Raw genomic sequence first — 22327 nt, forward strand, 5'->3', positions numbered from 1 at the left:
CGACTTGCAAATTTTTCCCTTGGTGATATTCGTGAAATATTGCGAACTTTTCCAACGCTGATAGGATGTACAGATTAGCTAGAGACCTACCACATGTATTCAAATTTATGAACTTATAAGTGAAGAAGAGGGTATGCTTGAAGTCACGAGTTAAATGAGCCCGTATGATTGATGCAACCAATGGAACATTAACAGGAGAGTTTCGGATGAAATGACGATTCCCGGCAGCTTTTATTAAAAATATAAACATATATTTTCAATGTACTTATCTGTTTTTCTTCCACAAGTTTCACCATAAACTTGTAGTTTACACTTACCGCGGAGGGATACGCTAAAAAATGCGTTCTCCTTTTATTTTTATCCCTCCAAAATATATGAAAGAAGAAAACATCTACTAATATTATTAAAAACAAAATCGATAGTACTCTCGGTAATTGGAGAAGATTTACATACAGATATATAGACAGAACTCGAGTTAGTTGAAGAAAAGATCAATACGAACGCCCAAAAATTTACAAAATAAGGACAGTTTAATTTGTTCTACAATACATATATTGCAACGGATTAGTGAAATTAATTTCTGACGACACCGAACGTTTTATATGGTTCTATTTCTTGGTAAAAAGGCAGTTTTAGAATTCCGTTGTTTGAGCAACTAAGAGATGTTCAAAATAGTACTGACTGCATTGCTGTATTGACGGAAACGATGGGGGAAAACAAGTGTTAACGGAGGAACATCCACTCTGCTGGATTTATTTCTAATGCTATTTTGTAGCAACAACAAATTTCTGCTTAAAAAAGAAAGAATGGTAATCTGTTTCTGATAGGTTCTGCATACGCTGAAGGCACATCCGTTTTTCAGTTGCATTCTCCTTCACTCGTCGTGCACACTTTGCTATCTTTGGTTGGGGCCGATCAATTTTCAATTCAAACCTACGACAATGGTCGACGCCCAACACTGACTTATTCGCTAACAACTAAAAAAGTAGTGAAATAGGAAACAGTGATAATTTACCTGCTAAGAGCACTCCAGTTTCCACTGCTTCTTCCCTTTCCCTCACTTCCTATAAAATAAGAAACCCTTTGTGAGGTAAAAACATTTTTGAAATGTTTAAACCTCCACGAAGGAAATGAATCTGATTGCTGAAGTTCATTTTATAAATAGATTGCGATTAAAAAGTGGAACCCTTATATGCTAAGAAATAATGCACAACTATTCTATATCTCCAGGATATAAAAATTATCCGTGTAAAATCAAAAACAAAAACGCTTCATTTTCCCCTCGCCGGAGCGAAGGAAAAGTTTGAATGTTGTTAGGGGGGGTTGCACCTCCGGTGGATTCACACCGGTGGAGGTCCCTTGATGTAGCGCAACTGAGGCGTAAAACTCATCGAGTACGTATTGAGGGCATCGCAGCAGTGCGGTTCGAAGAAACACGCCGCACACATTACCAGAACCAGCGCCAGCTGGACCGGGACGGCGATCTTGGTGATGCGCCAGACCCAGCGATTCTGAGACAGTTTCAATTTGGTGGTCTGAATCAGACCCAATTGGGCGGTAGTGGCATGCTGGATGTGATCCTGGTGCTGGTGCTGCTGCTGATGAGTTAGAGTTTCCGTTAGCCCATCCTGGTGGAGGCGACTTTCTTCCGAATCCGTTTCGTCCAGTGACTGAACTGAACGGGACTTGGATCGGTCCGATTTAGACGGGCTGGAGTTACGATTTTTCTTGCTGGAAAGTAAAAAAACACATTTGAGCACCTTGATTTTGATTGCCAGCTTGTCGATGACAATTACCTTCCCTGCTTGTTCCTGTTCTTATTCTTCACGCTCGCATCGTTGTTATTGCTGCTGCTTTCCCCATGATCGCTTTCGCCTTCGTTCCGACTGCCGGTACCATCGCCCTTCTCGTTCATGATGATCTTCCGGCAGGTGTTCTGCAGCGAGCGCAGGTCATGCTCGGCCATCTCCAGTCGCTTGGTGATCGTCTGCATGGCTTCACTTCCCGGAGCGAGGGCCACTTCCAACTGCTTGACCAGCCTCTTCAGCGCGCTCAATCGCTTCTCCCGCTCCGATAGGCTGCCATCAGACATGCCACCACCATCGGAAATGCCACTATCAGAAAGAGAACCACTCGACGAGAGCTTAAGATTGACCGGTATGGATATATTATGCTCCTGTTGGCGGATTAGAATTAAAAAAAAAACACGCAAATTAGAATATTTCCCCCAAATTGCAGCGAGCATCCGAATCAGTACCTGAAAAAGCGGCTCAACATTTTCGGACAGAGCTTTAACCACTTCCTTGACACTATTGACCATTTCGTCAGTCCTTCCGGCCCCGCTTTGCAGGGCCCCTTCGATCCCCTGAAGTTTCCCACGATCACGGTCCAGGATATCCTTGAAATCGCTCAAACCGTCCTCCAGCTGCTTCCACGTCATCATCGAGCTGGACAGTTTTTCGATTCGGTTCCTTATCCTGGAATTTTCGAAATCATTAATATTATACTAGTACTAAATAGGTAAATAGGGTTCAGGGTATCCATACCTCACTTCCGCCTCATCCCATGTGCTGTACAGCAGACTGATGCCATCCTTCATGTCCCGGTTGATGGTGCAATCCTCGCGGAGCTCGTTCAGACAATCGTAGCAAGCACCACACTTGTGGTCCGCACACTTGGTGACGTTCTTGTCCCGGTCGAGCTGTTCCATTTTGGCGTCGATCGACGAATCGTCCAGAAGTTCCTTCCGCTGCAGCTCCTGGGCCGAGACCCAGTTGTGTACGGTGGCATTGAGCGTGAGCATCTTGGGACGCTGGTTCTGCAGCACCTTGCGTTCATTCTGCAAGGCAAGGAGGAGACAATTTGTTTGAAGTCGTTATTGAGTGATTGGATGACCGAAGGTTATTATCTGATGCGATCTTCTCCGATTTGCATGAAACTTTGCATAATTGTTTGTTATGGTCAATCATTAGGCAAAAATTCGGCCATTTTGAATCAAAATGGAGTATTCGATGTTTATCAACAAATCATAACTCGAAAACGAGACAAAGCAGTAGGAAATAATATATCCTTTTCAGGAAAAAACGGTTAAAAATTCAAGTAATTTTGGGTGAAATATCCAAACAGTGTTAAAAACTTAATTTGAAAAAATATATTTTCAAGAAATTAATTTTTTTTAACAATGAAAAATTTTGTGACACAGTGCGGAAATTAACTTAAGAACAGTCTTGTAAGCGGTCACGGTAGTCGACAGATTTTCTGTGACAATCGACTGCCTTTGCTTCCGACACTTGCAAAACAAGATATCAAATAACAGTACCAAACTAAAATGTCATATGACAGGCTCTGGCAAACGACACTGCCGCCGAAGGCCGTCATGAATGTATGTATTTCAGTTTTTTCTCATAATAAGAGCTGCTGATGTTTTGCTTGTGGGAATTCTGAAAATAGCAAGCAATAATTTCCTAGTAATAACATTTCTGATCAGAAATGGTTTAATTTACACCAAATTGAGGAATTAGAATGAAATCACACATGTCATATGATAGTTATTTGATAATTTTCTTTTTGCTCGAATGTTATTCTACCATTTGTGATTTATTAGAGAGACGACGGAAGAGCATGAGTGTACCAATACAAACAGACTGTCGCGCACAACAATGAAGCGAGTGAAGTAAAAACGTCAACCGTTTCAAGCCCTGCTTAAGAAATCCATAAGGCATAACTTATGAAGCTGAACAATTTTGATTTCATAAGACACATTTGAATTCTACAAATAAGCACGACTTATGAACTATCGTAATGTAGTTTTAGTGGGTATTTACGCCAACCCTCAACTCAGTGTTCTAGTTGAAGTTCCACAGTTCCACATTGATAGCTTTCTAAGCCTGTACCATTTTTGCATTAGATAATTGCGTGAGAAGAACAATCATACTCTATGCCAAGGGAAGTCGAGAAATGTTTCAACCCGAATTTTTTCTAATCAGGAATCGAACCAAGCCGCCTTAAAAATAACCTTGCTTTTTAGCTGCGCCTTTACCAACTGAGCTGAGGGGGAGGCTCCAAGATCAAACTTATATTTTGCTTAATAAATCCAAATGGTGAAAAATGATAAATGGGTCTTATTGAATTTTTAAGCTTATATGAGCATAGTACCGAAAGCCGAAGGGATCGCTTGGTTGAATGGGTCAGTACTAATTACAGGATTTTATTCAAATATTCTCAAACATTTCCATTAGAAGCCTTTCCATACACAGAGTTTATTTCAGAATTCTTTTAAAATAAGTTTGAGATTCTCTTTGGAAATCCATTGAAAATTTCTTTATATTAGTCCAGAAATTCTCTGCAAATCAATTCAAAAAATAACATGGAGTTCTTAGATTTTCTTCAAATGAAAAAGCTTTTTTGTAGAAATCCGCTGAAGCTTACTTCCATAATTCTATCTCAAATTTGCTAGAATTCTGTTTAGAATTCCTAAGCAATTCTTCTCTTGGAGTTCTCCTTTGAATTAGTCTGAAATTCCTTAAAATTCAGTAGACATTCTTTTCGTGATAACCTCGGAATTATCCTTGGAATTTCCTTAAAATTATTATCAGTGTTGCGTGCACCCTCGTGCGACGCCACACCTACTAATCTACCTCATTGATGCAGCGGCGCCGCGTTGAAGCTGACAGCGGAATAATGGCCATGCGGAGCTGTCCATATGAGAAGATAAAAGTGCAAATCACGCTTGCTGATCGTTCCTAAAACTTATCTTTGGAACATAAATTTAAATATCGCAATTAATCCTACTTTAAATTAGTTATAAATTTGTTTTCACAATCATTATTGCACTATGAGGTGAGGAATTTACAATTATACTGTGAATTTTTTAACTAAACATTGAACGTTGAATATAAACACATTTAGGTTCACCTCAAGGGGTAATCAACTCTGCACACTGTGCCGAAGGACAGGATGGCACACTGTTTGGCACGTTAAGGACACGTTGACAAGTATGTCACGAACACTATTATATAAAGCGGCAACACTGTTGAGCGATGAAGTTTTTCTAATCGATTTACCCGTTGCTAAGGTTTGCTTACTTCAAAATGAAAACAAATATATCCGTCAATACAGGTCAATACTAGGGATGGAGAGTAAATAATCGGATCATCGATAAGGGCCGATATCGGATATCGTACATAGTAAGAATTTAGAATGAATTATCATTCAATTAATTCTACGCAGTCAAATTAAGAATATCGTCCGTTAATAGTATTTCCATTTGCATGAATATTTACATCCGCAACAACATTCGCATTGCAACATGCAAATTTTATGTGGATGTGACAAATATTGTAAAGAATATACTTTACAAAAGATCAAATTTTACAAGGGTTACGTGATCCGATCCATTGAAAAGAGTTGGTTGGAAATGCTATCTAATATGAAGCTTCAGTGTGATAATTTATTAACTAGAGAATGATCTTTAGAAGAGGGTAGGTGGATAGTTCCGTTAGAGTACGGCAGTATAAAAATTGAATAGAAGTTGAAAATGAACGAAGGGCCATTAATGCGACAGTACAAAGTCAAACGCACACCTTTTGCCTAACCCGTGAAGATTTGAAGTATGTCTTCAAATGTACAGGCAAAAAGTGTGCGCCCGCCTTTGCTTATTACTGTATGCAGCTGTGGAATAGTTCTAGCGACGTTTCATCCTACGGCCCTTGAAAATATCCGGATCATCTAAATTAATGAACCGGTTCTGAGTCGATTACCTAAGTGATCCGTTGTGTCCATCTCTAGTCAATACTGGAGACACAGTGATTTATATTAGAATCTAAAAAATTGCAAGAGATGTACCAAGCTAGGAACCGTTTCTAAAATGGAAGAGGCATGGGATGAGCTCAAAAGTGCTGCTAAATTAAAAAAAAATACGAAATATTAGTTTGAAAGTCACTCATCAGATGTTGCTGGTGTGTGACGAAAAGTTCGTTTCATCAATTTGTATAGCCTATAGCTTTCGTGATCTTGATTAGTTAGAAAGATGTGGTTTTCGGCAATGTTGTGCACGAGGCTACAAGACCATTTAAACTGTGGATAGTTTAGTTCGGGATTCTGTCTTAAGTAATCTGAAGAACTTAGCTTACTTACAAGATCATCATCACAAAATCCTTGCCATATTCAAAGTTGCTGTTTTCTGCAGTTTTGTTAGACTAAGATCTTTTGAATCTTGGACATTTTTGTTTAGATTTCTCTCACAAGATGGTTCTAGTATTCTGATATGCTTCGTGTACTTGCAGGTTCGATATATCAAGATCCTGGCTATAATCAAAGATAATGTTTTCTGTAATTTAGTTCAGGGAGATTTTCTCACTGGGGGGGCACTAGTTTTCAGGAAAACTTCGTGTTCAGGCAGGTTCGATATCTCGAGATTCTTGCTATATATAAGAATGCTGCTTTCTGTGATTGGGTAAGATTTTTTGAGTTGTGAAGAATTTAGTTTGAAATTATCTCACCAGGTGGCTCTATCATTCTGGTAAACTTGGTGTACTTAAAGGATCAACATCTCAAGATTCTTGCTGTATGCAAGGATTCTATGTTCTGCAATTTTGTTCAGGAGAGAAAGACTTTTTGAATGGCGGACAGATTAGTTAGGGTTTCTTTCACTAGGTGACTCAAGTGTTCTGGTAATCTTCGTATACTTGCAGGTTAGATGTCTCAAGATCCTGGCTACATTAAAAGGTGACCTTTTGAATTGTGGAGAGTTTAGTTCGAAATTCTCTCATTAGATATTGCAATATACAAGGATGCTGTTTTCTGCATTCTTGTTCAGGAGGCTATGATTTCTGGAATTGTGGGCAGTTTACCTCTGAATTGTCTCACTAGGTATCTCTAGTGTTCTGGAGAACTTAGTGTACTTACAGGATCAACATCTCAAGATCCTCCAAGTTGCTGTTTTCTGCAATTGTGTTCACTTGACTAAGACCTTTTGAACAGTGGAGAGTTTAGTTTAGAATTCTCTCAGTAGATGGCAGTAGTGTTCTGGTAATCTTCGTGTACTTGAAGGTACAACGTCTCAAGAACCTGGCTATATTTAAAGTTGTTGTTTTCTGTAATCTTGTTCAGGAAACTAAGAGGTTTTGAATGGTGGATAGTTTAGCTCGGAATTCTCACACTAGGTGGATTTAGTGTTCTGGTAAACTTCGTGTACTTGCATGATCAACATCTCATGATCCTGGCTGCTTTTTTCTAGGATGTTGTTGCTTAGAACTTTAGAATTGGGGACAGTGTATATCGGAATTCTCTTACTAGGTGGCTCTTGAGATAACTGTATGTACTTACAATACTGACATCTCAAGATCCTGGATATACATAAGGTTATTGTTTTCTGCAATTTTGCTCAAATGTTTACAATTATTACACGTAATGCGCTGTCCAAAACGCATATGACCACCCCTTGAATGGATTTATGTTCGATTGTCAAATCCAATTTGACGTGAGATTTTGACATCCAGTTGTTTTTGACGTAGGAATACGTCTGTGATTTCTAAATGGGAGAACACTTTGTGAAAACCGAAAATGGAACATGTAACAAAATTGTGAAAGATTTTGAACGTTAATAACTAAATTTAAAACTTTATAATTTTTCAAAATTTCATGTGCAACTGTTGCTATGATAATTAAAATTATCACCGATTGCCTGCGAAAAGCGATTTCCCTAACACGGATTTCAAAGTTGAATTCTATCCGGTGTCACCAAACGGTGTTTATTCAATCACCGCGTGGTGAGTGTTGGTGTTCTCCAGTACACAACGATAGGCTGCCTGCTAGCAGCGAGCTGCAGCCCACATCTTCTTCTTCTTCTTCTTGTTCGCATTTCAAGCTTATTGCTTAGCGCATATTAGCTTATTGCGTGCTCTCAACTTAGTGTTCTAAATGCACTTCCACAGTTATTAATTGAGAGCTTTCGATGCCAATACCAATGCATGAATTTGCATATTGTGTGGCAAGCCGGACCGGACCGGGAATCGAACCCGCCACCTCCGGCTTGGTAATACCGTGCCTTTTACTGACTAGGCTATGAGGCCCCTTGCAGCCCACATGACCATCCATATAAGGAGGAAGAAGCCGCACCGCTATTGATCGGAATCAGTAGCTCTTCGTGAGTTGCTGTGGGCCATGTATGTCAAGCGCGTCATACTAAAAAGTATACACAGAGAGAACCCCGCTCAAATTTCTATTCCTACACAAAACACAAGCTCCTGCTGCAGTTAACAAATAAGATTTATTATATAAGACCACGTAGTCCTACGTCACCATTGCGTACAACCCCATAGGACTGTCCCTTGTAGTTTTTAATTGGGTTATGACCCAACCAGCGAAATGCGACTGTAGGGGAAACGCACCAGTATTGGTCATGTTCCTCCACCTTTTGACAATATTTCACGTTGTTTACAATTTTGTGATGTTCAGTTGCGTTCAGTTTGTTGATACAAATCATATTCATCGGTGTACATAAACATTTCGACCACAAAATGCATGAATATTGTAATTGAATCGTTTTTCTGAGGTGTGGCCAAAATAGAAACCTATGGCCAATACTGGTGTACTTCCCATAGTGGTTCTCAAAATTTCGTAAAAAAATAGTATATTAGTTCCTTATATCAAAATATTAAACTCGTATTTTTTTATTTTTTTATTAGGGTGACCATTTCCATGTTTTTGTGGTCCAAACAAATTTTTTTTTTAATGGCTTTTACCAAAATTTATAACATTTGAACCACAGACAAACAGACATAACACTCGCAAGTTGTTCATCGAACAAGCATTTAACGGTCAATTCAAAAGTATCGTAGTTGGTAGTACCGCCACCTGTGGCGCGCATAGTCAATTCCCTTGCGTTTGACGTTTACACACTACCGCCATCTGTTCAGCGTACTACCCACCACAGTGTACTCAACAGATGGCGGTAATGTTTTAGCGACGATGTTTTACATTGAGAAATATTCAATGTGTTATGTCTGTTTGTCTGTGTTTGAACCATCAAATGAAAGGTAATTACAACTTTTTATCAAAAAAAAATAGATTCTGTATTGAAAACGTTGCTGTACTCGTTTTTTACTGTTTTAATGGTTTTTAGACAGAAGGCGCAATATGTTTTTATATTTTTCTTTAAAATTTAGGATTTTTAACGCTACATTAGAGTTGCGCCCTATCACAATCACGGTCGTCAAACAGCTGATGGTAGTTACACTTGGTACATTCCTATCAATGCTCTTGACGAAGCACTCGCCATGACCATCCATCGAATTGACGAAAGAAGTGAAAAGCAACTGGTGAATGTCGTCTTCGGTGGTGATCCATCACCGATCTGGTCATTCCCGACAATCACGACAATCAACTGTGCTCGTTTTGAACCAGTTGCTGCTTTGCTTGCTTATGTGAGTGTGTTGGTGAGTGAGCCCAACAGCTTCCGTTTAATTTTGTCAGCTTTGTTTGTAACTCACACAGTCGCGCCTGTCCAAACGAACTTGGAATGCGTAGGCATTGTTTTCATTTTCTTCTGTCGTTTCGTTTCTTCTCATCGCTGTACTACAGAAGTCTTCACTGTTTTCGTTGTGCTTTGCATAATCAGCGGCGAGTGTTTCGTTTTCCCTGTGAGCAGCGACCATTACTGGTGATTGTTGTTTTCCATGGCTCAACCTCTCAACGCGGGACAAAACGTTCTGTCAGCGATAGTCGGTTGATGCGTTGACGAATGTAGCGTGAGTGTCGTAATAATTTGTATCACTGCACTACATATCAATAAATCAGCGATGTATTATTATTTTCGATTTTGAGTTATATTTTTCTATCTTCTATCAAGTTTTGGGTTTTCGCTCAATACTCCTTTGCGACTAGACTACCATGCGAAAATAGGAAGACTATGTCAGCTATGTATCAATGGAGACGCATGGTAGTCCAGTCGCATAAAAATGTTGAGCTAAAACTCAAAACTTGAAAGCTTAAACAAATATAATAACCTTTCATTTGATATTTGATCTTAGAAATCGGCCGAAATCAATATAAACAAATATAATTGGGTTCTTTAAGGGTAGTGAGGTAAATGCATACTCGTAATCTGCATTAAAAATGTAACAAAAACCCAAAATTTCATCAATTTTGGTACAGTGGAACTATTTTAAATAAGTACGATTACATTTTCAAAAATCACCTTATGAGCACCCCTCGGTGTCACTTTGTATGGGAGAGAGCTGTCAGTTTGTTAGTTTAGTGTCAAACAGTGAAGTTATTATTTTGCTTTAAATCTGATTTAAAAATCGAGATGAATGTGTGTGTGTTCGAAAAAATTATCGCTGTGCTCAGAAAACGAAGCTCTTTGATGATGTATAAAAAACGATAATTTTTTTCAAAATTAAAGAACCCAATTGAACTAAATAAACTAATATACACTCAAGTATTTTTTACACAGTTTTTTTTACACTGTTGACACCGCTGAGTCGCAATTTACACGGAACGTTTGGAACGCTTTCTCGATAACGATACAACCTATCAACTTGATTGATCAGAATAATCAGAAACATGACTGTAAGCGTTTTAACATGGAATGTCAATTCTATCAATACCAGCAGTAGTTGAAAACAAAAGTAAATTCTCATCACCTTTTATTTACATTTCAAGTTCAGTGTTTTAACAAACAACACCCCCAATTTACCGACCATTACAGACGAGGGCTTATCAGCGGCGGTGGCTCAATATCCGAAGTAGTGAACAACACGCCATCCGTCGCCCTAACCTGGCACTGATCATAGACCATGAAAAAAGTAAACAACCAGCCGTAAAAAATGGAAATAGTTTCACATTCAGCACCAGCATCATACATGACTGCCTGCACTGACGCAAATGTTTTAATATTTGTTTTATCTTCACGGAAACCTACCCGAAATTGCATCACACCTGTATAAACAACACACCTACGCGGTCAAAACCCTTTCCCTTTACGCGATCCGTAAACACTTAGTGCCGGACAGGAATGCGATCAAGTCGTTTACTAATTACTTCGATGTTTTTTTTTCTCCCTCACTCGTAAACCATTAAGGAGCTCGTCTAGGAAATTGATTATCGTAAAAATACCGCCACTAATGGCATCATTTTGCAACACATTCCTATTTTAGTCTGCCTCGAGTCAAGTGCATCTGCTTAGTTTCAGCACGCCAACGAAGAAATTTGAAGAAAAAAAAAAAACGAAAATAACGGCGCTTGCCAGTTTGATCCCTTGACCTTCACCTTCTTGAATAATTCTACTTTCTTCTGACCCCCCCTTATCAATCTCGAATAATACTTAAAGCAAATAAAACAACACTCACCTTCAGCTGATCGATGGCCAACTGTATGTGTGCCTCCGAGGAGAAATCGAACGCCTTGCTGCCCAGGTCTTCCAGAACATCCTTCAGGGATTGAATTTTCTCCTGGAATTGGGTCGTAATCTGTCGCCGTTCGCCCCAGCTCAGCAGCTTCTCCCAGCACAGGATGGTATCTACGGCGGAACAAGAGGAAGGAAATTGATCACCACATTTATGTCATCGCTCTGATTAGTTTCCAATTTGGCACAATCGATTTCGAGATTTAGAATGATTTTTATGTTATGCGATCGTCAAGTGTAGGTAGCTACCAGCTAATCGGTCCGTCTGTACTCCGGCGTGGCTTTTCTGCACCACCCTCCGGGTGGTGGTCGTGGTGGAGATGCTGATCGATTCTTGATGAATCGATTTGAATTGTGATATTTTTTTCATACTGACAGTCGATTGAAATTTAGCCAACAAACTTGATCGCGGTTCTCCGTCATAGTAAAGAGTGTCGTGTGTCGCAGCGCGCGCGCGGTTCGAACGTAAACACTAGACTACACACGGGCGAAAACTTCCGATCGAACCTACTACCAAAGCCGTAATAGGCTGTGCACTACTACGGACAGCAAAATGCTCAAACACAGTCAATGCGATGTGATCACGCTTTTTTTTTAAACAAAGTAGACGTAGTATTTGTGCTGACTAGATCGGATTTTTTATTCCATCAGTTTGTGCAATTCCCACGACGACGGGGATGATCATCGTATTAGGCGCCGTTTTTCAAAGGGGAAGAATAATAATACACAATCACTAAATCATAGTCGCCCCTCACGACAGTCGAAAGCCGCAGGTTTATGCGTAACCATAGCAACCCGGCGCCGAAGCGGAAAGAGAAACGGCCAGCCAGAGAGCGCGAGAGTGGAAAATGCGTTGCAGACGTACGCACGTGCCAGCTAAACTACCTAACAATGTTCTCGCCAGATGTGACCATTAGGGTAACGTCGCCGTCGTCGGCATAAGTGTCTTAAAAGCCTCAGTCTAAGCACTACTAAACTATAATACTAGGTCGCTTTTGATATCGAAAAACATGACTGTGCGAGAGATGCGAACCACATCGCTCGTTGACTGCTTGCTGTGTGGTGTTCAAAACGTGCTCGGAGCTTCAAATGGGAACGCGATATGTATCAATTACGGTTACAGGGTTGCAGATTCTGGCGGGCGCGGGTCTTGCTCGGGAGTTGAAAAAGATCATTGCAGACTTTCAGGTACGATTTTCTTTGAAATGAAATCTTCATATATATTAATTATGTGATGTGGTCGTCAGAAGGTGTTACATCCATTTTCAAGAACAACAGTTGCAGCGCATCTATCTGCAAAAAATATCGATAGAACTTACCAAAAGTAATCCAAAATTTTCTTAATCTAATACGTATGAAATTATTTGATTAATTAAAATAAGACTGAGATCTACATAATAGTGCATCATATTTCTTAACAAAAATACGATAAATGCTATGACTTTCCTTTTGGAAACCGTTACCCGTAATCACTACAGCCCTGACACCAACAAAAAAAAACCTCTTGAATCGTCCACCAGCAGCGAGAAAAACTGATATGAAAACCAGAAACCCTAAATATTTAGCATACTCCAAATTAATCTTCCCACTCAATCAAAAGCGAATACATAAACAATCACCACTGTTGCAATGCTACGTCGAAAAATTCACTTTCACATCTCTATCTCCCTCTCTCTGTCCGTTTTACTTCTGCACTTCATAGCAACAAGCTTTATTTTGGCACGGCCTACTGCACTTTACGACAATTCAACTACGTCGCGACCCAAGATACAAACAAGCTGCACGTGCTATCTCTGTGTCAAGGTCGTTGCTATTTCATTCACACTACTTGCATCCAAGTTGCGTATTTTCGAATCGCACGCACCATGGCAGCGAGTGATGAATCACTGATTAGTAGGATCGTTTTCCACTACACGGTTCCACTCTGGTTAGCTAAAATCTGTTTGTGCAACATTCAAATAGTGCTTAATATGTGAATAATTTAAAACTTCCACCTATTCACAGAGAGTAATCGAATTACAACGTTTCGACGGCCGTAGTGGTAAGTGATGACATCATAACTGATACAAGTCCAATTCACTATAAAAGGGGGCGTCTGGTGCCTGATTCTATTGGATGACGTTTAGTATCCCGACGAAAGAACACAACACCATAGAATCGGCGACAAAGAATGGACATGCGCACATACCTGCTGTCCAACTATGCCTTTTACTTCTGCTTTCCCATTGAGTGTAGGTCATTCGGTTGGGATGAATCATCCGCGAATCGGTGCGATGACCGAAAGGGTTGAGACTTAACTTTGCAGGGTTGAGGACCATTGACCAAATCGATACTGGTATTGTCTTAGATTAGTGTTTGATGTGACCTACTTTTAGATTTCCCTAGGAAAAAAAAATCTTATATCACTCTTGAATGGTCATGAAAGTGTGGAAAGGACAAGAACGGACTTATTAGGATAGGTCAAGAACGTCACGAAACAACTCGCTCAAAAGCGCTACTGTATAGGAACGAACCCATAAACCTTCACAAAAATGAAATCAAAATGATAACAAATCATATACTTTATTTCATGGAAGTACATTGACTTTTAAAATATGTATTTTAGGGTTTATACTACTGATTCCCCAGCCGTTTCACGCCATATGACGAATAGGAAAAACTTGACCTTTTCCGAGACGAAACATCGTATTTGGCCTGAAACTGATCTCTATAACAACATAATATATAACATAAGAATTTTAATTATTTTAATGTGTGTTTTGGATCCTACATTTGCTTCTACATATCCTATATTCACTGCAGAATCCAACATAACACCCAACCGTTAAAAGCATCGTAAAAGGAGCTTGGCCAGCCATCTTAGAGAATAGTACTCCAAGTACACAGAACATAGAATATGAATTAGAAGGGATAAATAGAAGTACCGTCCGTTTTTTTAGTGCCATTAATTTCTTCTGATGCCTGTGAGAGGAAAGTATACAAAGTCTGGGTGAATTTTAGGATCCAGTCGAAATTTCAAGATGGACAAATGTTCACGTATATTTTGCTCTAAACTCATGCTTGTTTTGATAAAAAATATACGTTAGAACATTGAAAGTGAACTGTTTATTTTTTTCTTTATTTGTTTTCCGTCGATCTTGTTTTCCGTGCTGAGCACCAATGCTACCGACGCCAGGTAGGTAGCTCCCACACCTGGGCCCTACCCATCAACTCATGAACCGGGAACCAGTGGCTTCACTTCCCTTCGAAAGGAAGGCAAGATCAGAGATGTTATGCCTCAGAACATCCCGGCAACACCGACTTGGATTGAACCCAGGCCTGCTGGGGTGAGAAGTAATCACGCTTACCATTACACCACCGGTGCCGCTGAAAGTGAACTGTATTTAATTAAATTAACATCGGTTAACATGTGTGCCCATAGCTTATTAATAAGTTTGCTTCTAAACAAATTTCAACTGCTCTAGTCATTTATCAAAACATCGAACCCTCAGCTCAAGGTATTTTTTTCTTAATATTTAAGTAAGATGTAAAATCGGTTTTATCTTATGATGCAGTGCTACTGGATCAAGAATACCTTAAATATAATTATTCCTGGAATAACACTCTCATAAGTTTGCTTGAAATACGTTGAAAACAACCACCAAGTGAGCAAAATATGGAGGGGACCAATTTATGGGATCGTTACCCTACCCCCAGGGAATTGATATTTTAAGTCATTCAAATATCCTTCGTGAATATTGTTACGCAGATACCATATTTGTTAAAGGAGCGCCCCTTCTTTTACTCCAGGAGCAAATTTTCATTACGTCGGAAGTAACAAATGTAAACAAAGTCGAGCTATCAGTGTCAATCGAAGCTCCTGCTATTATACTATATACTGTCCGAATATGGGATCACATCCCCTTTGTTAATTTATTTACCAGTCAAATTACTTTTTGACGTAATCACCTTCCGATCAAAATATTTTTCAATGTTACTTAAGTCACCAGATTTCTATGGAGATGCACTTCAATAACAGCGCAGAGAAACCTGTGAAAAATGTACGTTCGTCGTTTCGCTTTCTCATTATTAAAGTGAATTAATCGAACTGTTTGTTGCTAAGATGATTTTGGTTGTCTTAAAATGATGAATAGGCTGCACGTAAGGAGACGTGATTGATAAAGGGTGATACGGTCAAAATTTGGTCAATATCAACTTGACGTATTTCTTTCAATTTTGCATTTAAAAAACCTGAACACCCCTCATTTTGAAGGTGTGTGTGTGTGTAGAATGTTGCTCCTATTTTGATTTTGGAATTCACTCTTCAGTTGTCAAAATGCCGTCCAAGCAAGAAGAGCAGCGTATCAAAATTTCGCTCGCGCATCGCGAAAATCCGAGCTACTCGCACGCAAAGTTGGCAAAATCGCTAAAAGTTGCCAAATCAACCGTTACAAATGTAATTAAAGTGTTTGGGGAACGTTTGTCGACAGCCAGGAAGTCTGGATCGGGGGGAAATCGAAAACCGGAAGCCGCTGAGACGACAAAGAGAGTTGCCGGTAGTTTCAAGCGAAACCCTAACCTCTCTCTCCGAGATGCCGCAAATAAGCTGGGTGTATCGTCTACAACCGTGCATCGAGCCAAAAAACGAGCCGGACTATCGACTTACAAGAAGGTAGCGACTCCAAATCGCGATGATAAACAAAATACGACGGCCAAAGCGCGATCCCGGAGGCTGTACACGACGATGCTGACGAAGTTTGACTGCGTGGTAATGGACGACGAAACCTACGTCAAAGCTGACTACAAGCAGCTTCCGGGACAGGAGTTTTATACGGAAAAAGGAAGGGGAAAGGTAGCAGATGTTTTCAAGCACATGAAACTGTCAAAGTTCGCAAAGAAATATCTGGTTTGGCAAGCCATCTGTACCTGTGGCTTGAAAAGCAGCATTTTCATAGCTTCCGGGACTGTCAACCAAGAAATTTACGTGAAAGAGTGTTTGAATAAACGTCTGCTGCCTTTCCTGAAGAAACACGGTTGTTCCGTACTGTTTTGGCCGGATTTGGCATCTTGCCATTACGGTAAAAAGGCCATGGAGTGGTACGCCGCCAACAACGTCCCAAGGACAAGAACCCTCCCAACACGCCAGAGCTCCGCCCAATTGAGAAATACTGGGCTATTGTCAAGCGGAACCTAAAGAAGACCAAAAAAACTGCTAAGGGCGAGCAGCAGTTCAAGGCAAACTGGCTTTCTGCGGCGAAGAAGGTGGACAAGGTGGCTGTACAAAATCTGATGGCAGGGGTCAAGCGTAAGGCCCGGCAATTCGGATTTGGAAAAGCGGAAGCCTAACTGAATATTTTTCCTGAATTTTATACTAATTGAACTTGAAAAAGAAATTTAATTTGATTTTTTAAATAAACGTTTTCACGCGTTTTCCCTTGACCAAATTTTGACCGTATCACCCTTTAATTCTCCCGAATTTCCTGGTAAATACACTTTGACTTAAATAACGGGGCCACCAAACGAATTATAATAACCTTTGACTCAAAAACCACGAAAGCACGAAAGCTACCGATCTGCTTTGTATCATTAAAATCCTGATTAATTAATGAAAATTTGCTCTTGACTTGTATTCCTATTTTCTTCCATACACACTCAGATTTTTTTCTACAGAAGCCAGTTATTTTATCTGGGTTTTTGAAATGCTTAAAACTCGGTGAAACTCAAGTAAGTTCTGTACCCGAAAAAACAGGACAGTCGAATGGTACCAAACAAAGTTTATAGGAGGTATTTCTATGAATCTGATTCAAATCTTTCTAACACACCAACTAATCAAATACACACAAAATTTAGTGATAGCTGGTGAAAAAAATGACACCCATCCAGTGGGATTAATATCAGGATCATTTTAAACCTCTTATTAGCATTGACAAAACATACACTTAAAAAATTTATCGTACATTATATTCGGAAACCACTGGAAAAAAAAACGACTGTTTTCGTTTTGTGCAATTTGGGAATTTTTACAGAAAATTGAAATACAAATTCCACGTTTAAAATACGTTTCGGTGTCCAATTAACCGGTAGAAACCGCTTCTACCGATAGTCACATGTAGGAATCCACCTTGAAATGTATGGGCTTGGTTGGTTTGATTCTGAAAATGTTTCTATCAAGACCAGGGTTCTGCATTTTCGAAACAAAGAAAGGAAATTGAACCCTCCGCAGAATCGCTTCATTTCGAGCAATATCGTATTCGTGTAAGCCATTGTGTTTCTTGATATCGAGTCACGACGAACATTCCTCCTGTTCAACATGACTTGGCTATCGCTTGTTTCTTTCGTCAATATCATCAGTTCATTTCATTTGAGGCAACGACTTGTTTCAATTGACGCAGTGAATGACTCAAAAACTGCTTCCTCCGTTTTTTTTCCACTTTCACTTCAATTCGGGGCTCATTCCTGTCACGCGTCGCGTCGTCAGGCATCATAACATAGTATCCGGATAGTATCCGCACAATATCATTTGTCGATAGGGATGGCATCTGGGTTATAGGTAGTAATAAATTTTTAGTTTATATTAAACAAAAATTAAAATAACGAGTTCATTCTGAAGTCCAAAATGGCGGCTAAGGAAAAGTGTCAAATACCTTACAATAGGGTAGTTTTGGACCGGGGACGACGTGAAGGTGCTGAAAATCGATTTTCGACGTCATTTTGGAATCTGATATAGCGGCCATCGGTTTTCAGAATAAGTGTCAAATATCATAACATATGAGTATTTTCGGAACGGGAACGACACGTAGATGCCTAAAATCGATATCCGACGGCATTTTGAAATCCAAGATGGCGGCCATCGGGTTCATAAAAGTGTCAAATATCCAACAATAGGTTTTCAGAAAACATTTCAAATACCCTAAGATATGGGTATTTTCCGAACGGGGAAGACACGTAAATGCTGAAAATCGATATTCGACGCCATTTGTAGGGTATTTGTCACATTTTCTGAATCGGAAGCCACCGTCTTTAATGTCAAGAATGCGTCGGACATCGGTTTCCGGTCTCTAGATAGTATCCCGATTCCAAAACTACCGGTCGAAATTTGACAGTAATCTACACTTTTTATGAACCAAATCTGACAGCTTGTATTTCAAAATGACGTTGAATATCGATTTTCATCCTCTAGACGTCATCCCGATTTAAAAAAATACCTATATTATATTAGACAGTATTTCCCACTTTTTATAAACTGGAAGCCACAATCTTGGATTTCAAAATGACGTCCCATATCGATTTTCGATCTATAGACGTCACCCCGATTCTAAAATCAGCCATATTGATGGGTCGGCGTCAGTATTTTCCACTTTTTCTGAATTCGCAAGCCGACATCATGGATTTACAAATGGCGTCGGTCATCGATTCCAACCTCTAGACGGCACCCCGATTCCAAAAATACCCAAACAAACCATCCGACAATGATAAATTGCAGCGTTTATCTTTTTACATGAAACAGCTGTTGGCAGTGACGTAAATCTAACTGCTCGCAGTATGGAATGTTACGGTAGAGTGACGTCGTCACTTGAGTTCTCAGCAATGTTTACAATCTTTTTGCTTCTAACACCAGCAAGCGGCCTGTTGGTGTGGACCTTATACGAACGTCATTGAAACGCATTCGCTTAAATGAACCGAGTGTACAATCAAGAAAAGTTAGAAAAACTGCACGAATTTGGATCGCTTCAATGCAAAAATAAGTTCATTTGACAATAAAAGACGAAATGAACACGAGTCAAGTTAAATCAAACAGCATGAAAATTGATCGAAAGTTGTTCTGTTGATGTTGAAGGGAATCTGCTCGAAGAGAAGACAGAATGACTTTCAATTGAAAGTGATTGTTGACAGCTTCGCCGTCGCTTGACGATTTTCGATTGAAAGTGACTTTATTGGGCCCTGATCAAGACTATCAGCCTCTGAGAACGTCTTTTTCCGATCATTTTGACCAAAGACGAAAGGGCTTCAAAAACTCGACAGATTGGAATTCAAAGATTTTTTTTTTAATTTGGACAACTCTGGAGTAAGAAGTTGTAGAACAAATCACAAATCACTGAATTACCTATAAAAAATTGGGAAGAAATATGGCCATCGTTGATACGTTTCCGAAGCCATTGAAGGCGTGTTTCTCAGCTCACAGCGAATATTTTAAACATAACAAACTTAATACTTTACGTACATTCATATGGCTAAACTATGTGGAATGTCATTGTTTTATTATGCCACATATGCACTTGTATGATAAACTGTGAACATGAGCATTATTTGTATTATAAATAATGAGCAAATCCTAAAACTATACAAGTGTGACCGTAGATGTGCTCATACTTTATTATACAAACAAAGTTCATGTGCACAGGATACAAGTGAATCCGCTACATTAAAATGATAAAAACACACGAGCCTTGATTTCATCGGATAACTCTCAGTCTGTATTTTCAAAGATTTTCGAACAACTGACACATAGTTCTTTTCTTTTTAAAGAAAATTTCTTTTGCGGTGAAAATACGGACGCAAGAATCAAAACACACCTCGCAAACTAAAAATGATATTTGTTAAAAAAAAGTTTACTCTATCAGATGTTGTTGTTATATTGCGTGTATATGTTTTGATTCTTGAGAAATTTGCGTTAAAAGCCATTGTTTACGTGAGCTTAGATCATTTTAGGTAATTGAATTCGGAGTAATATGCATCATGCATCATAAGATTTTTGATCTAATTTGCGTCCAACTAATCACAATTCGCGCTTTACCTTTCTTTTTCGAGCGGATATGATCGAAAAATGGAATAATTCTACTACCAGGGTGGCCACTGGATTGAAGAAATTTAATTCCATGTATTTTCCCGGCTTTTCCTCTGGGACACATACATTCATTTCCACTAACTTTTTTCATCAACAGAATGCCATAAAATAAAATACGATACTTTTGTAGGTTTTGACATTAGCTACAACTTTTGTCACTAACCCAAATCTTTATCTCTTATGCATGACGAACTAGAGCGGTTAGAACTTGTTATTGTTTGTCAGTGAATGTAATTTTTAAAATGTATTAGGCTCCATTATCATAATTTTTCAATAAAATACGATTATGGTAAAATGATGTTTCATAATGGAGCATACAAAAAAAAAGACTTGAGAGTCTCAGAATTCGTTTACGTTTAATTTTTTCGAAAAGCACAAGGCCGAACGCCGAATGTTTGCAATTCCTATCATAACGAAAACTCATTTTGATTTCAATTGAGTAATAGTTTCTACCATCAAATCTAACAAATTTCGCCCCGCCACTGGTGGATAAACCGTTAATCGATTACTCTTCAAACCTTGCTTCCAACGGTGAGAGAGGTACTACATTTTGTACATGTAGAAATAATATTTCGGACAAATTACACCATTATTGATTATCTTAATTAAAAGTGAATTTCGCTATACATGCTCTAGTCAATTTTCCACCAGCCCATACGATTGAAGGCTGCTTGCCATCTGATGGTGACATAAGTCTGATACCATATTATACTTTTAATATGCAGCCAAGAATGTTTTAAATGAAAGCAACTGAACTTCAAGTTCTGCTTAAAATTTAATTTACGAGCCCTAGGTGACAATTTGATGCTTAATAAGTGTTCTTTCAACGATTTTAATTCAGCCTTAGTTTGAATAATTGTTGTACATAGACTACGTTAAACTTTGTTCATCTTTTAAACATCTAAATCTATGATTTTCACCAGCCGAAAACTTAACAGTACATAATATAAATATTAAGCTTTATAAAGCATTAATCAACAGCTTTTAAGTTTCATGGAAGACCGTTTCGAACCAGCAGTCGCTGATTTACATTTCTCTCATTCCTCTCAATTTCAAGTGCAGTAAACAATTGCCTGATTTATTCCGATGGTCATTTAACGGGGATACAATTCGCTTTATGAACTATTAATCAACTCTATATTCAGCCTGGTGTTAATCAGCTTTGTACATCCTAAATCAACTGATAATCAGCTTTTGTTCTTATTATTCAGCTTGAATTATTATTTGGGTCATCATTATATCATCTAATAATTTAATAATTTTGAAAAACATTGTTTTATAGCAAGTAAGTGGAAGCAACCCTGCTTGGGTCATCTGTCGTTGAACGAACGATTATTGTTTATTTAACATATTTAAGGGAATTGTTCGGGATGACATTTGAATGTTTCAGCGTGATAAGCATGGATGTTAACCATTTACGCCAGGCCCGTATGCATTTAAATATTATGGATGCAAAATCAGTAATCAAATTGGTTTCATTGAAAGCAGGATTAGCTTTCCGTTTGGTCCAACAGTGTAAAATTTAGCTCTCATTTATGTTAACCACTAAGTCAACCAAAATGAGATCAACTGGAGCATTAAAAATAAGTTACATCATAACACCAAATTTTGATTTCACTGTGCTCTCCAGCTTTGCTCGGCTAGTAGTTATTATATTGAGCTTATTCATTTATATTTCGCAACAATACAGCACTGCAGACATAATGTACGGCACCTTCTTCATGTTCCCATGCCATCATAAAGCATCGAAGCACTGACCCAAACCGAGAAACCAGAACAGCCCATATTATATTACCGAGATTCAATCGCACCCTTCTATCCACGTGATCTGCGATGCTACTTACCTGTGCACTATGTCAATTTCCATATCAAATAACACCAGCACCGTCTGTACAATTCAACAAACCGAGTGCGTCGAGAACAAATGGCAAGGTCAACGAATTTCGCTACGGAGGGGATGATCTTTCACCGGATCTTCTGGTCTCACGTTTACTTGCGTGACTGAGCTAAGTAGTCGGCTAGTGTGCTATTGTACATGCAAAATGATGCTGTGTCTCTCAGTCTGCTTACTGGCATGCTAAAGTGAGGTTGATTTT

The 22327-nt window shown here is 39.0% G+C and overlaps 1 protein-coding gene across 3 annotated transcripts in view; it reads right to left on the minus strand.

Moving 5' to 3' along the window:
- Nucleotides 1–229: 229 nt before the first annotated feature.
- klar (klarsicht) overlaps nucleotides 230–22327 on the minus strand; it is a 607418-nt gene continuing 585320 nt past the window's right edge. For all 3 annotated transcript variants that reach the window (XM_065238463.1, XM_065238456.1, XM_065238451.1), the window contains exons 13-17: nucleotides 11352–11521; nucleotides 2547–2839; nucleotides 2258–2477; nucleotides 1797–2176; nucleotides 230–1731 (exon numbers count right to left, since the gene is read on the minus strand). In XM_065238463.1, the coding sequence (XP_065094535.1) occupies nucleotides 1341–1731; nucleotides 1797–2176; nucleotides 2258–2477; nucleotides 2547–2839; nucleotides 11352–11521 (1454 nt within the window). In that variant the 3' untranslated portion in view covers nucleotides 230–1340. The remainder of the gene's footprint in view (nucleotides 1732–1796; nucleotides 2177–2257; nucleotides 2478–2546; nucleotides 2840–11351; nucleotides 11522–22327) is intronic.

The sequence above is a fragment of the Ochlerotatus camptorhynchus genome, unplaced genomic scaffold (genome assembly GCF_037179485.1).
Source record: "Ochlerotatus camptorhynchus isolate MF236.1 unplaced genomic scaffold, CSIRO-AGI_Acam_v1.1 ptg000045l, whole genome shotgun sequence".
In the NCBI taxonomy this organism is placed as follows: Eukaryota; Metazoa; Arthropoda; class Insecta; order Diptera; family Culicidae; genus Ochlerotatus; species Ochlerotatus camptorhynchus.